The 17,353-nt window shown below is 38.7% G+C and overlaps 1 protein-coding gene across 2 annotated transcripts in view; it reads right to left on the reverse strand.

The window, feature by feature from the left end:
- PAX3 (paired box 3) overlaps nt 1–17,353 on the reverse strand; it is an 89,858-nt gene that overhangs the window by 435 nt on the left and 72,070 nt on the right. For both annotated transcript variants that reach the window (XM_064485419.1, XM_064485420.1), the window contains exon 8: nt 317–563. In XM_064485419.1, coding sequence (XP_064341489.1) covers nt 317–563 — 247 coding nt within the window. The remainder of the gene's footprint in view (nt 1–316; nt 564–17,353) is intronic.

Genomic DNA, 17,353 nt, shown 5'->3' on the forward strand with positions numbered 1-17,353 from the left:
ATGATCCTTGAGCTGACCTCATTAAGAACATGTGTTTCTAATGCCAGGGGTTATTTCATTTGGGCCAACCCTTGTGTTTTACCTAGTGGCAATCAGCTTTCACGTCTCAGCAATTAATAACCGCAAGATGTTGTTGACATCAGTTAAGAAAATAATTATACAAGGAAGCCCTTGCTGGAGCAACCAGCTGGCTCTGCTGCACAACTGATACCGGGATGGAAGGCTTAATCTTGCTGCCACCTCCCCATTCTCAAGGAAGAGTTCAAAGCCTTCACCCTTCCAGGACAAACTACCCCCTAGAAAGTCCAAGGCTTACTTTGTCCATACTGGCCATATTGGTAGCCTGTAACTGGGTCCATGCTGTAGCCCGTGGTGCTGTAGGTGGGTGGACAATAAGACTGAGATGTCGGGAGACTGTCCAAGCTCTTCATATGGTCTAGTCTCTGACTGCAGCTGGCCGACACCGTGGTGGTAGGTTCCAGACCCCCAGTGAGAGGCGAGAGCGCATAGTCGGTCTGGGGCTGATGGGGTACCCCGCCGTGGTTGGTCAGGAGTCCCATTACCTAAAACAAACAGGCAGATTGGGAAGAAGTGAGAAATGCAAGGAGGACCAGACCCTAGCCTGCAGCCAACAGGATAAATGGAAAAGGCCAAGTTTCATTTCTTTGGAAGTCTGTTAAAGAGCTGTCCCAGAGATGGTGACATCAATCCAAATTGGCAGAGATATTACACCACACCCAATGATAACATCTGACTGCCGTTTCAGGAAAAAAAGGAGAGGGGGAAAGGGGAAGGATGGAAGGGGAGGAAGGGAAAAGAAAAAGAAGGAAGGAGAGAGGGTAGGAGAGAGATTACACTGTGTCACAAGTGATAAAATCAGACTGGAAATTCAAAGAAGGGGAAAGAAAGGAAGGATGCAGGGACACAGGGACAGAAGGACAAAGGGACGGAGAAATTGTATCTCTTTGTAATGAATAATGTTTAACCAAATATTACGACTGGAAGTTTTACGTGTCATTTTTTAAAATTCAACTCAGTTTATTTATTTTATTTTTTTACTGAAGTATTGTTGGTTCACAATGTGTTAATTTCTGGTGATTCAGTTATACGTATATATCTTCCTTTTCATGTTCTTTTTCATTATAGACACTACACACGTCATTTTAAACAGGCATTTGGTTGTTTTTTTTTTTTTCAAGTTGAATGAGGCCAAATCAAATTCTTTTTGTGTGTTTTGAGATCTCTGCCTTTTTTCATAGAGCTCCCTCTCAAGAAAATTCCTCTCCCTGTCTTGGCCATCCTTCAGTAATTAGAAGTAAGTACTCCTTCCCTGATATTCCCTTGCTTTTTCCTCACCCCTCCCATCATGTAATCAGTGCTTGGTCACCTACTTTGAATTGTGAGACTTCGGAGGGGAGTAACTTACAGACCTTTAAATCTCCCACACCTGACAGAGTGCTTGGCACATAGTAGGTACTGAATGAATGGATGGATGGTAAATGAGTCTCCGAGGAACTGCCTCCATGACTTAATCCTTTCACTTCTCTAAACTAACATTTCCATAGATAAGAAGTGTTTTTTTAAAGAGCCTGAAATGCAAACATGTTCTAAAATAGTCCACTCGGTTTTTTAAATAGCTCTGGAGAGTAAGAGAACTTTAAAAAAAAAAAAAAAACAAAGCTGTACTAACAGAACAACTTTCCGATTAGCACGGTGACGAGTTTAACAAACTCCAGCTCGCTGACCCTTACAACACCTTGTGATGGAAGCAAGTGGATAATTAATTTTGCAGCTGGAAAACTGCCACCCAAGAGAGGAAGTGATTTTTCTCAACTTTATCCAAGTCAGTGGCAGGGCTCAAAAAGCAACTGCAGGAGAAACTGAAGAGGTGGGTGAAGAGCCTCCAGAAAATGTCACCTGCTTACAAATTATTTCAGTGCAGGGGCCACCATTGCACATGTCCATCCTTATCCTGCTGTATTTTAGGAAGTCTGAGGCATATGGAGATTAAAGGGTACAAATTACAAGCGGAGAGGGCAGGAATGAAACTCAACCCTGACTGTAGGCCTTGTGTCACCCACCAAGGTAACTCAGACCACAGAATCCTGGGTGGAGGGGTACCAGCAAGGCAAGAGGGAGGGGTGAATCTTGCATTCCAGAAATTAGATTCCAAAACCAATGAGGCCACAATCTCCTTTGGGAAAGGTATGCATAATCCTCATAGCTAAACAAAATCTTCTTGAAATAAACTTTAAATTGATCCATCTTCAATTAGCCCCAAAAAACAAAAAAAAAGCAGGGGAGGGGACAAAAGAGAAGCTGTTCACCACCTTCTATGAATTACCCTTTCTTGGTCCATTTTAACAAGCCACGGACTCCTTCACCTTTCCCCGGTCCCTGTTCCCATTTCCTTGCCTCCCTTTCACTTGAAGTCCTGCATGTGTGAGCACATGGGAAGGGGGCCAGGGTGCAGAAAGCAACACAGTCATATTCAAATTTTTAAAGGTATTTCAAGGGATCTAAATTTTCTTGAGCTTGAGTTTTTTTTTTTAAATCTCTAAAAATTACTCATATTCCAAAAAAACCACTATGTTTCAGAGCATAGTTTTGTTTTATTGGGGATTTGGGGAAAATGAAAGCCATAGAATAAGGTAAGAATCAATAGTCACAGCTCCAGGAGGATGGAAAGTCACTGGAACATGGGGCTCTCACACGTTGCTGCTTACAGTAAGTTAATCACTTTATTTTCTCATTTTAAAAATCTGAACCCAAAATGGATTTAAATTTTTTTCTGAATGTTCTTCCATCTATATATATATTTTTTGCCATTCTTTGAGTTCATATAGATGATTTTACAGTACATATTTGGAAAATTCATAAACTTCAATAGATATACTAATTTATTAAATATTTTATTTCAGCCCAAATTACTAATATCTAACTCTTTAAAAAAGATGTTGTTCAGTGCCAAATACACTCCTTTCAAGTCAGGGGTACCTCTCTGTGTACTGGCCTGATGAGCAAGAATGGATAAGGAAAATAAAAATAATAAAAATGTGATTTTTTTTTTAATGAAAGGGGAATTAAGACACAGGGCACAAATATTGTACTGTGTAAATAATCTGTACTAAGCGAAAAATTAGCACTTAGGAAAAGCAGCTCTGTAACTGTATCAATTCAGAGAAGAAAAATATCCAGTGTCCTGGATAGAAAGGAAATATATTTTTAATTAATGTGTCCTTCATGAAGATACTTACCTGAAACTCTGTTAATGCTATGTCACTTTAAGGGAGCAATGGAACACTCCATATAAAGTTACAGTTGTAGAATCAAAGCAGAATCTTATTTAAAACGTGCACACTCTCCCATGAGCTATAGGTACATTTTTGTGATAAACTCATTCTAACCCTCTGTCAGACACTTCTTGTTTGCATGACTCTGAAGGCAGCAATGACTTTGTCCGTGGAAGGGAGAGAACTTGAAGATCCTAAAACAGAAAAAGTGAGTCCTTCCTTGAAGCAAAATTCAGTTTATCATGTTTATGTAGCAACTTTTCGCAGTTGCTGAATTAGAAAATACCTTAGGACAGAAAGACCTTGAAATATATCTACTGGAGGATGGAAAAGACATAGTATTATCCGCCAAGGTCATATTCTAGGGCAAGAGAAAGATGACTCCTTAAAGGAGCCAGGGCACAGTGTCCTGAAGACCCGGTTAGGAAGGATGGCTGCTGTGTGAATGGAACAAGGATGCCTGTTGGATCTTCCTGTCACCATTAATACTGTCACACACCAGAAGTTAGTGACAGCTCCTGCTTTAGCAGTAGCCCTTGACTCAGCAGCCCGATACTTGCAGAGGCTAAGGTCAGGAAATCAAGAGGACCAGAGACCCACTAGCCTCGGTCCCTTTGACTTCCCATACAGAGCCCAAGAGACAGTAATCGTGACTTCTTTCTCAAGAATTGTGTAAGGATGGGGAAAGAGGCACTAATACTTTCCTACATTTGGTCTGAAATGAAAATTAATAAATAGTGATAACTAACAGCAAGTGCTGATAAGGATGCAGAGAAACTGAATAACTCATACATTACTAGTAGGAATGTACCATCATACAGTCACTTTGGATAACAGTTTAATGGTTTCTTAAAAAACAGCCATGCTATTGTTATTCCATTCAGCAACGTACTCCTGGGGATTTGTCTCATAGAAATAAAAACTTATTGTTCATGCAAAAAAGAAACTCAGTTTATTTCAATGATTCACACTGATAAAATCTGAGAAATGTACAACATTTTAACAACTTGTAATTTAAAAATTAAAAAGTAAAACTGTGTTGAAAAAGAAAAATAACTATCAATACAACAGGCATTATTTTCCCCTAACAATTTAAAACCTCAACTCTCTATGGGAGGGTCCCATTACACTTCTCTGTATGTTTCTTTAAAAGCTATTTTGCTATTTCATGTGGTTCAAGATGAGCTATGGAAATTTCTTTTTGCTGCACAAAGAAGTTGCTAAACAAAACTTCTTAGAACTCCCCCAATATGGTCATGGAATGTCTTCCAGTCATATTTTCTTTTTAAGAATATTGTCGGGATTTCTTTCATACATGCTATTCCTACAGCAATTGTAATTCAAAGCCTAAAATAAAATCCTCATTGGTTGCAAAGTAGGGTCTTTTTCCTCATAAACCATTAGTAATCTATTTCTATTACAGGGTTAATGTTTTTGCCTGATTTTATTTTATTTTATTTTTTTAAATTTGAGGTAGGAGGAAACATAATTGCCTGGTTTTCACAATTTCAAAGGAAAAGAAAGAAACTCAGGGCTACTTAGATCTGTCTACTGAACACCAACCACATTCTTATTAAATGTCAGATAAGTCCAGGAGCTGCAATGAACAGGAAACGTTTCCCTTTTATAAAGATCTCTGTTCTGTCCCCTTGGGAAGGGAAGTGGGAGATTTTCTTTTTACTTTTAGTTGAGTACAACTCTTAGATGAGGCATCTGAAAAAATATATATATTAAGTATATCGCTAAATTGTTACCTCCAAAAACATTTCCCAGACATCATTTCTAAACTGTTTTAAAAACAAATTCAACCCTTAGAATCATCAGCTGGGACTTCAGCCGGTTCCCCCATCATTCCCATTATTAGAGATGTTTTTTGAAGGTCTTCTGAAGCTCATTCTCAAGTTTCAGAATTCCAAATAGGTTGTTTATATCTTGATTGGAAGATTATATGGTTCAGGAAAAACTGACTACAATTGCTTCATGCCATATTTCTCTTGAATTAATTTTTCCTATTATAAGATTAAATATAAAAGATAAAAGAAAAAAACTATGAGCCAAATTAAGATTTACATTTAAAACAATGTGTCTGGAAAATATTTGCCTTGGCGTAAGTGTTATGGTTTTGCCGTCAGTCGAAAAGTGCTCAGAGCTGATCAGAAATCTAAAATAATTTAGCAGATTATGCTGTATGTCTAGGTGCTTCTTTTTTCTCCTTAGCAGGAATCCTGGTTCGTGTCTTTACTTTCTTTTTTGCTTTTAAGTAACTGAATGCTCTTCTTCTGACTTAGCAATAATGCACATTGAGTTGTATTTTAGAAAACCATTGTGAATTATAGCTTTGTATGATACAGAAGGGTTTTGGGTTTTTTTTTTTATTTTGGGTTTTGGTTTTTGGTTTTGGGGTTTTTTTGTTGTTTTTGCTTCTACCCTTTTCTCCAAAAGTCTAATGATTATAAACTTAAAATTTGGATATAGCTTATTTCCAGAACCAAACAAAAATATTCAAATATTTATCCAAATTTTTTTGCCAACATAGGTGGTACTGGAGTCATCTAATGGTTAAATTTCAGCAACTGTGTCTTTGAGGCTAAAATGCCTAAAATTGAACAGTGGAGACTTTCCTGAAAATGTCGTCTTCAGATTCAAGTGCCTTAGGAATTATCCTGCAGTTGATTAGCATCTAAATAATTAGATTTTTGCCCTGCCTGTTTGAAAGCTGTAAGAGGGAAGTTGCCTGAAGGCAGAAGTTTCTCTTAAGGTAAGAATGGTGAACTTCTCACCCACGCTCATGGCTGCTGAGTTATGGGAAAGGCATAGGGGACCCTTACCTAACCAGACAGAAAACCAGTGCATGTACAATGTCTGGCTAAATATATCCTTATTTTTTATTTTAATCCTTTGCTAACGTTTTACAAGTACCTAAGTTCCACACATGATGAAAAAGTATGAGTGCCAGACAAGTGTGGTTCATATGGTGCATGTATTTTCAAGTTCTGTTTTTAAAGAGCACAGTGGGTTCTGTCTCAGCTAAACTCTAAGTGTGACGTGTGCTTTCATCTCCAGCTCTGTGACAGTTAGAGAGTGACTTTTACTCTGTCAATTCTTTAGAATACCTATTTATCAATAGATCTAAGCTGTTAAATGGAGAGCAATATTCTTTAGAGACTGATGACTGAAATATAAATTGAGGCAAAAAATTAGCATAGAAATGGCTTGTAAGAGGCATATATACGTATATACATACATATAGCGCTTCCTTCTAAACAACGATGAACAATCACATTGTGTCCACCTATTATCAATAAAACAAAGCCCATTATGAAAAAGCTCATTTCACCTAAATGAAAAAGTACGCCAGTTAATACAGTTGGCATATGACTATGTTAGACCCACCATGGGCTGTAATAAAATTCTCATATGTTTTAATTCATTTACGCATGCCTGCATTTAATATGCTTTGTGACCATGTCTACAATTAATATGATTTATGAGAAAAGAACATGTGCGATACTGGGGGGGAGGGTGTAGCATACGTATTTTTTTCTTCTATGAATGAAAAATACAGCAAAACAGCTCAAGGAAAATTGTTGGCCGTTAGCATATTAAGACGGACTGACAGAGCCCTGAGTAAACTTGGGGGAGTTAATGATATCCTCTTATCTGACCCTGACACATTTGCAGCATGTAATTTACAGAAGCTCTGTCCAGGGAATCTTGACAAATGCTCCTAACGATGTCAGGGCAATGTTCCATTCTAATGTAAAACAGATGTGGGTCAGATACCCTCATTCATCACTTAACACAGAGAGTCTCCAACTCCTTCTGGAAGGAATGACATTACCTGCTGTTAACTCTTCTCATTTCAGGAAATTTCTCACAGCCACAGTAGCCCTCTAAAGTGTAAGCACTCAAACCTACCATCGTTTCAAAAACCTGTCTAAAAACACGACTGTGGAAAATTAAATGTATATCTTGGTTTAATTTCATGATGACTTCATGTTTGCTAAATATTAATTGACAATTTGGGGCCTAGGATTCCAAATATAAAAAAGGAAAAGCTCTACACTTGGGCATCCCATTGTACTTCAATGAGATGAGATTTAAAACTTTATCCCTAATTGCCCATAAGCTAAGCCTGTATTCAAGGAAATGCAGACCTAATTCACCCTAATTACGATTTGGCAAAGGCAGACCTTGCTGAAACTTAACTGCCTACCTCTGTCTGAGATTCACAAAGAACCTTACAATAGCCTAGCTGTCCATAATGCCTCAATAAAAGGGCCTCAGTGCTGCCCCTCTGAAGCAGGGGGATGCTGGGCTACACTGCGTCTTCATTCCCCTGAAGCTTTCCCTTCCAACCTAATACTCTAACCATGTGGAGGGCAGACATTCCAGCTCACTAAGGGAGGAAAAAGTTGCCCAGCTCAACAATGAAATTTCTTCTTTCTTCCAGACCATGTGTGATATAGGATAATATTCCTGTGGCTCCCCAAAGTCCATGTCATAAGACTCCATCGACCAAACACCTGAAGATTTTGGAAGAGAAACTTCCCTAGCCTTCTCTTCATGGGAAGGAAGGTATGTTCTCAGGACAGAGACAAGAGCCAACTGAAAAGATCAAGTGATACTGATTTAATGAGTAGATACAGGAAAACTGTTCCTATTAACCACAGGAAAGCAGAGCACAGCCTTACAAAAGTCTGAGAATGAACTTCCCCTTCAGGAAATGTTTTCTGGCTGGTCTCACAGGTTTCGTGTTAGGGCACAGTAAGCCCTCGTTTAAGGTGCATGGAAACTTGTAACAGCTCCACGGATATGGGACAACATCTGAGAATCGTCTCCCAAGAACCAGAAGCCACTATTCTGCTAAGCAAAAATCCTGCCTACTTTATTCCCCCACCCTTCCCGATTCCAAGGACATTGGACCAATAAAGATGCTCTGTTGCTTTTCCACCTAAACATGTACTTATCTGGGGGCAGTGGCTCTGTCTCCTAATGCATAAGGAGCCCGAAGTAGGCTGGCAATCTACAGAGCCCACAGTGAGGTCATGTATATAGTTCTTTAAGCTACAGAAATTAAATCTGCTCCTACAGATCTTGACAAAACAAAGTCTTCATAATTTACTGATAAAAAGAATACTCCCCAATCAGTTAATTCAAAATTACTTAGTTAGATTTCCCCTCATTTTCTAAAACCTTTCTAGTGCCCATGTTGTTTTGGCTACTTCTGTCTTTTGCTGGTAAGAGAGGAGCACAGCTTATTAGATTCTCCTGCCTTTGAGGAAAGGATCTAATATCATAGAAGCGGGGCTGTCGACCTTTCTAATGTGTTTGTGTCAATATTGTATTTCAATAAATCAAAACAAGAGTAAGAATAGGAAACAACAGGACAACCTCGTCCCCTCCCCACGCTTAGCCCCATGGAATGAAGAACAGTTGCCTCTTGTTTTCATTGTAGTGGGGTCTCATGTGCCTGTTGTCTGAATTAGTCAAGCAAAACCAGTTTTTGTACATTTCTTTCTGGGGACTGTCATATCCCAGGTGCGTTACAATTACTGCAGTCTGAATGGGCACAAATACGAGTCCCTAGGTCTTTAAAATGTCTAAGTAGAATACCTGGAAATACTTCAGTCCACCAAGAAACTGCCTTTCCCTTGATATTATTCAGTTTCCACATTTGCCATCTTTGTCAGGGACAAACAGAAGTATGGCGCTTTTTTGTCAGAGGCCCATGCAAAATTTTAAAGTAAACAATAATAAAAGCCCTGATACAACAGAATTATTACTTTATCAAAAAGCATTTAATTTTTTTGAGCACTGTTTCTCAGCACAGCTCTATAGGACGATTATTTTGGAATAGCTTCCAAGTTTAACAAGAGGATGAAACAGAAGCTGAGACAGTTTAAGCAACTTACCTGAAGACTTACAGTTGGTGAGCGGCTGTTAAGTATCGGGGTCTAGTGCTTTTGACTCTGGGGCTCCTTCTCAGATCAGTAAGTTAAATCTAAACTGCAGTCAGTTCACTAAACAGGAATGCCCTCTTTTTTTAATTCCCTTTTTCTGCCTTATCTACACATTATTAAACGTTTATAGCTTCTGTAAAATTACTCTTTTTCTTGCTAAGGTTGAATACGGAGGGTTGACAATGTACTGAAGCAGAAGGTAACATCAGACACTAAATAGAAGGAATATTCACCAGTGAAAAAGAAAATCAAAAGAACCATTCTAGAAATGGACAAATCATGAGTTGGGACTCTGCTCATTTTTTCATTCAGTACTTTCTAGGAAATGTTCCTCAAAACTTGGTAGTCTGATCCTCAACAAAAGGGATCCATGGTTAAATTAGAGGACATTGAATTAAGCAAACATGTTTCTATACTGCAAGACTTGTCAGAGCCTTTAGTAGGTTAGTGTGCACTGAGATTCTGAAAGATAAAGGAATATAATTTGTAGCGTTTACCGAATTGTTGATTCAAAATCCTTTTTTCCCCCAAACCGCTATTGCAAAGAGCCCACATTGGGGAACAAGCCTTTATTAGGAGACACTGTTTGGTTTCTGCGTGTTTGAAGATGCTTATGACCTAGTATCATGCCTGTAGATGCTCACAGTCAAGGGGGGAATGGGTGTGTTGTAACATAATACAGTGTAGTATGTGTTTAACAAGGTATAAACACTCTAATGTGGCATCAACAGAGACTAAAACAAATTCTGCCTAGAAACATCATGGAAGGGTTGACAATTAACTAGAAATTTTCCCACAGAATCATACAAATTGAGGATCAGCTTAATAGAGAGTTTGTTAATCTGCAATTGTTTAATTAGATTTTTTTTAATGCCAGCTGCCCCAAAATGAGACATCAGTATTGGGGGAGGGGGGAAGATGGTTATTTCTTTAAATAATACCTGTGCCCTTCATTAGTTCATTGCTGAGGACTGCCTACCCAGTTATCTCACAGCTAAGAAATATTCCCTACGAGGTAGAAATACAACCCTCTGATTCAACAAAATGCAAAGTCTCAAAGGGTCTCCCAATTTATCTTTTCCATTGATCACTGGAGAAAATGCAACCACTAATCTCAGAAACTCTAGTTGACTGAACGCTAGCTAAATGTCAAGAATAAATTTTTAAATATTATACTACACATTGAAAAATATACACCTCTGATGAAACCCAGACTGTTTTACAGAGACAGAGTCTTTAAAAAAAAATAACACAAAAAATAGTACACAACTAATGGCCGAATCCAGTCTTCTGTGTCTGCAGTACAAAGCACACATTCAGCTTCTAATTGAATAAATATGCAAGTATTCAGATTTCTGTAGATACTGCCATCTTGCAAATGCAGTAATAAATTAAAAACTTTACAGTGCATCCCGACCACATGTAAAAGGTTGATTCAGACCATTGGCCTCACACTAGACCCCAGCATGGCTTTCCTGTGTTTTACTGACTACAAAGAAAAACTTTTTATTCTAGTAGCTTAGTTATAGACTAAGCAATCACGCTCAATTTTTTTTTCTCCTCAGTGACTAAAGAAATTCAAATGGGCCCCAAAACCATGGGGTTATTACATTTGATGTGTCCAATGTACAGGAGAAAGTAGCTGGTGGAATTTCTATTCAAATCAATTCATCAGACACCAATAAAATTCAATTCACCAAGAAAGGTTTTCTTGTGGCTCATTTCAGTGACGTGATGTAAGATTCAGTCACTGGAGGCTGCTGCTTCCTCCCTTTCTTTAAAAAGGACAGTTTGGCCAAGAACTTGTTTCTCTCACAATTCTCCAAATCTGTAACTGACTCAAGAGGCTGCAGCTAGAGCTGACATAAACCAGGGCTCTCCTTGGACTCTGTAAGGGTGGCAACCACAGCCTTCGGAGAAAAACCAAAGGCACTAGGTCAATTACAGCCTGCACTGATTCAACAAATGGATTAGCAGCAGTGTTTTCACCACTGAGCAGAACATCTTGAAAGCTTAATATGGCAGAATGGAAACACGCAAAGGGCCAAGTGGCTATTCTGGTATAGCTGAAAAGGGCTTATTTATGATCATAAACATCCTTGAGCCTTCATAAACATGTGACGCTTCTGCAGCCCTGGTTTGGAGCTTATGAACTGCTTTGGAAATGAAACAGAAAGGGGCTGAAACTTTGTGGAGAGGCTGCCACTTTTGTATGGAATGTCTCTCTGTCTAAGCTTTGTTTGACACCCAACCAATATCTTTAATCAAAAGCACTCCTTTTTCTTCTGCAGATGAATTTCTGGAAAGTGTAAAGGAAGGAAGTGCCTCTGTGGGGAAATGAGTTGGTGACAGGCCACCTGCTTGTCTGGTTCTTCATGGCAATAAAGGTAGGCTGAGGGCTCCGGATCTGCAGCCTGTGTGTCAAATGGACCAAACCAAGGTCCTGGCATCAAGAGCTTCTGGATGTGTCCCCCAAATCTCCAGAAAAATAGCTGCCCTGAAACAGGAACTGGCCCTACCACCAGGGGCAATCTTACTGCTTTCACATGTATCAACAGAACAAGAGAAGGCGAAGGAACTGCTGTGCCACAGTGAAAAGGATGTTCTCCCTACGTGACACAGAGAGTACCCATCACAGCCAAACTTAATGACTGTACCCCATCCACATAACAAACTCATCTGCAGTAAGCCCTTACACCTTCGATGGACAAAAGATCCTTCATCGCGCCTTGCAGCTAAGGAATTTGAGATAATGGTGAACACTGTGGTCCAAAAACATGACAAGTAAAATCAAAAGCAGTCTGGAGTTCTGTGTACACATATTAACACTTAAATGCTTCTCCCTAATAAGTTTCAGGATTAACAAATGTTTGTCAAAAGAAACTGTGCTGAGCAATTGAAATCAAATTTGAAATGGAACCACGACAGCCTAATACATATATGCATGAAATGGAGAAGCAGCCTAATGAGCGTAGCTGACACCAAATATGCAATTTACATACATTACACACTAATAATCTCAACTCCAATATTATTCTTTAAAAGCAACTGGATGGGTGGCACAGTTAGAGGTTTTCTTTTGTAAAATGTGAAAAAGAACAAAAGTTGATCCTGGTGTCGTCCACCATTAACCACCATCTCATTAGTCTGAAGCTCTATCTGCTCTTTCTTGGGTCTAGTTCAGAGATAGTATCTCATCCCCACAAAGCTGTGATGATTCAACCAGACTTAACAGATGAATGGTCAATAAACTTGATGAGATCTGCAGACCTACTCTTTGTTCCTAAGGTGCTGAGTGCTGAGCAAACACTCAAGCATGTTTAAGCCTGGTACACAAATCTTTACGAGAATTTTTTCTTCCCTCAATAGATTATCCATGAAACAAGACAGGTGTACTGGTTATTCAATTACATCTTACCCAAGACCTGGACAAAATTGGAAATGAGGCCTCTGAGCATAGATCTTACCATGGGGATTTATTAATAACAGTTAAACGTTGTCTAAAACAAAACTTTTTTTGTAACTTAAGCCTATTTTCTTATTTTATCATTGGTTTCACTCGTAAACCAGAAATGAAAATCTGCCCATCTGCTCTAAACATAAAATGTGTTCATAATAATCCAGATTTATACCAAATGTATTTTTAAGTATTGCTGAATTGAGAGAGTACTCAAAATTTATAGCCTCTGAGGTTGCAAAGAGGACTTCCTCTTTTTAAGGAGAAAAATGCTTAAAATGAATGTAGGAAAGGCTCAGAAAGCTTCTTGGATATCAAATGTCTCCATAGGAAAAAAATGTCAATGATATAAGAGTAAATGAATCAAAACCATATGGATCAAATTTTCCCTAAAATACACAGTTGAAAAATTAAGGAGGAAAAGTGCTTGGCAAAATGTGTTTTAGGTTTTACCAAACCCAAAACATTTGAAGAATCATTTGCAATGGTTGATGAACCCTAAATGCAGCCAAGTTGGCCCATTTTTGTCCTAGAAACCATGTAACACACTGATACTGTATTTCACTCAAGAAATCATTAGAAGCTGTCACCCAAAACTGTGGAGTTTGTAGAAATGGGGATGGGGGGTTGAAATGATAAAAGTTTGTTCATTTAATTGGCCTTGTTTTGGGGGTTTGGCTCTGTGTGTTTTGGAGGTGGAGGAGCAGCGAGTGTCATGTTTCTTGCAAAAGAAGGTTAATTAGAAGAACATGGGCTGAATGTTAATTAGTCTCATGTCTTAAGCACATGTTAGTATTGCCTTGGCGCTCTGTATTCCAAGGCGGCATTCCTTTTTCTCTCCTGCACATGCAGGAAGGTGCTGGGAACATACTAGTTGGATTTGGAGGCAAAATACATGATCTCTATTTCCCTGGGTTCTTTCTGTAGTGCCCCCACACCAAGAAAATGCAGCCTTTCAAAAGACGGCTGCTGCTGCAGAGTGGAGCCAGTTGAATGGTTTTCTTCTCGGAAGGTGTTTTGTTATTCGTTATAAAAGCCCCATCTCCTAAAAGGGTTATATAATTCAAAAATCTTAGCAATTCAGAGACGTTGAGAAAATTAGAAAATTTTCAAGGAAATTAGCCCATCCCCGTCTCACCCATCACTAAAAAGAATCTTAAGTTCCCTGACAGATCCAGCCTTTGAGGAAGGGTTGAAGCCGAGACCTGCATTTGTGAAGGCTTTCCACTGTTCCTGCAGGAAAATCAAGTTGAATATCAATATTGGAGCCATGGAAAACTTTCTTCGACGTTATGCTTCTTCCGCAAGTGAAATGTGTAATTTGGTTTATTAAAGAACTAGTAACAACTGAAAGAAAGATAGACTTGTCTTCTAACTCTGCAAGGGACTCTGTGTCACATTGGCCTCAGCTGTTCCATAAATAAAATGGAACTATTCCCCGAATACAGTTGCTAATTCCCTGAGAACAAGATACACGATTAAGTAGTAAGAAGATGGTTTTAGCAACTTGAGGAAAGATATGACCACAGTTTCTAAAATTTTTCATCAGTATCGGAAATTTAGACTGTCACAAATGCATGTCAGTCTACTGCAACTCTAATTTGACCAGCTGGACAGGTGTAACCTGCCTGAGCCAATGGCTCACACCCGTCCCTCCGAGGCAGAGAACTTCTCTGAGAAAAGGCCGGAGGGCATCTAAGAAACACCATTTGACTAACAGCTCTGATTTCAAGCTTTACAAGAATCTTTGCTCGAAGGATATGTCAGAGTACCCAAGGAGATTCAACTAAATCCCACACACAAACAAAGAAAACAGTTCGCTTATCATAATGGTGTCTATTAATTCCTTGACAAGAAACTAGGAAACCAATTCGACAAGAGTCCACACACATTCTGACTCATGATTTCCAAGTCTGAATGGCAAATGATACATCAATCTCCACACTAGGAAAAATAAAATAAAATAAAATAAAATAAAATAAAATAAAATAAAATAAAATAAAATACACGGATGTTTTCAACATGTCAAATAGCGTCGACTAAAGAGATCTACAATGAATTGATTATCATAACCCAAAACCCTTTAGATCCAGGTCAGTTTAAACAAACATGTAGGGAAAGATCTATGATGAAATGGAAAGGCAGGGAAAAGGCAAAAGGCAAAGTTACATATACTTAGTGTCTCAATTACATATTTTTTTTTTAAAGCATCAGACCCAAAGAGAGTTTAAAGGCAATATGCAAAAACATTAACAGTGGCTGCCCCGGGGAATTTTTTTCTACTCTAGAGATACCTTTTTAAGTTCTTTTATTTTTCCATTTCCTACAATAACTATGAAGTACTTTGTATTACTGGGGAAAGTTAAAAGATTGATAAGAAAACTCTGTAAAGCAAAAAAAAAACCATGTAAAGAGTGTACTAGCAAAAAGAATTAATTAACCTGAATCTGAAAGTTTAGAAAACTTAGTCTCTACAAAATGATTTTAAAATACGACTAAAGCCCCATGTCTCTATTTTTCATGAAACATGTCTCCTCTTCAACCAGCTGAGTTCTGTCACAAATGAGATTCTAGACTAGAAGCCGGGAATCCTCCGTCTAGTCCCAGTTCTCTCGCTGTCAGCGCGGTGGCCTCCAGTGGGCCGCCAGCTCTCTGAGACTCAGCTCAATTGTCTGCACATTAGGCCTCCAGGTGGAGGCAGAGGACATGAGCGAGGCAGAGGAGAGGAGGACGTAGTTGTAGGATTAATCCCATTTTTGATGTCACATGATCCGATATATTAATAAGCACTTCTGTATAATAAGCAAGAAGACTAAGGCACCACCATTTCATTACTCTCTTCCCTAGTTAACAGGTAAACTAGCTGTTAGATGTGGACTCTCTTCTTCAAATTTCATCACAATATTTTTAACAAAGCCAAACAATCAAAAGCAGAGAGTAGTCCCAGCTGCCCCAACCCTGCTTAAACAGAGGCGCTCCCAAGAGGCGGTAAATCCTAAAGGCTACAGAAATCTGAGTTCTAATTCCCAGTTCTCCTAATTTTCCCACTCGGTCGTTTTGTAAATATGTTTGGCAAGATACTGATTCACTCAGTATTTTGTTCTCCAACTTTGCCTAGGGAAATAAGGAGGAACCTCATGTTATCTGTCTCCTTTCTAACTGGGGGTGCTGCAAGAACTAAGACAACATGGGTTCCAACATGGGTTCCTAGCAATAGTTTGAAGAGGAAATATACGGTAGAAATACAAAATGTCCTGGATATTTGCAAAGTAATAAGTAAGGAGTTAACATAATATGTCAGAGCACAGTAAAGAAATACAGAAGTTGCCTGTGGAATTTTCCATTGCTTGATATTGGAATGATTCCCGCCCTACCACCAACACTGGAATCATAGCCAGGCTTCTTGAAATCAAGGATAACAGTTTCAAGGTCAAGTGCTCGTACTTCCACTTATATACAACGATATAACACACTTATTATAACATACAAGAGCAGGCACCTCTAATACAAAAAACTAGCAGCCTCACTTAGAGAATACAGATTCGTGCCATTATTTTTATTATGACTGAACACAGAAACGCCAAGAGAATCCTGGGTCTGTCTTACCTTGCAGAAGTGGTTAGAGCTGAATTTTACTTTTATTAAAACTTCCAACCAAGTCATGTTCATAAAAAGCTTTTCTGTGGCCCCAAACCACGTATGTTTAAAACCGCAGAGATAACCAGTTCTGATGTTAGTTCTAAACTGTGGGAGAAGCTTCTACACTACAAATCCAGGCATTTTAAAGAAGAATCTATTAATAAAAAGTCCATGATTTTCATGCAAAATCACATTCACAAATGCCAGCACTTGGAAATTAAATGTACTAAAGTCCTGCAGGAAGCACGTCCATTGTTTTCATGTTGTTATTTTTCAGTTGAGGTTTAAAGCCACCTCTTTTTTTTTTTTTTTTCAGTCCCAGGATGTGCCATAGGAATCTATGAAACTTAATTACATTTACTGTTACAAAAAAAGGATTTATGAACTTTTGCCTTTAGGCAGAAATGTTTATTTCATTGCCTTTGCTATTCATTCTTTTCAACTCCAATGGCTTTGAACTTTTCAGCTGCTCAGAGTTATCACCGCTGTGCAGAGCCCAGGAACTCCACTCCAAAGACACAAACCACAAGTTGAAGAAAACGAAGAAGGCAAAGATATATGAGTCGTTATTTTGGCCACCCTTTGTGCCATTAAAATCTCATTTTCTGCCTATTAGAATGCCCTCTTGGTGCTCAGGCAGCGGTGATAGTCAGTGATTAGTGTGTAATTGAGTATAATTGTCTTTTCACTTTTCATTTGTGTCATTCTGAGCTCCTCTCTGTTTTTCTAACCACCAAGAGGAAAAAGGGGGTTAAGAAAAGATAAAGCTGTTAAAACTCTCACTCTCAGCCCTGAAGAGATTCTTGATTGCAATTATAGATTGCAACCCTTCGTGACATTTCTCCAAATTTAGCGGGCAGCTCTCCTCACCACCTGGGCCAAGTGCCCTCTAATAAAATCAAGTGATCTGTATTTAAACAACTGCTAATAATGTCAACCTCAGACAGATGCCACATGTAGGAAATTTAACCAACCCTCTGACATGCAATTATCAAGGCAAT

This window comes from Camelus dromedarius, chromosome 4 (genome assembly GCF_036321535.1).
Source record: "Camelus dromedarius isolate mCamDro1 chromosome 4, mCamDro1.pat, whole genome shotgun sequence".
NCBI lineage: Eukaryota > Metazoa > Chordata > Mammalia > Artiodactyla > Camelidae > Camelus > Camelus dromedarius.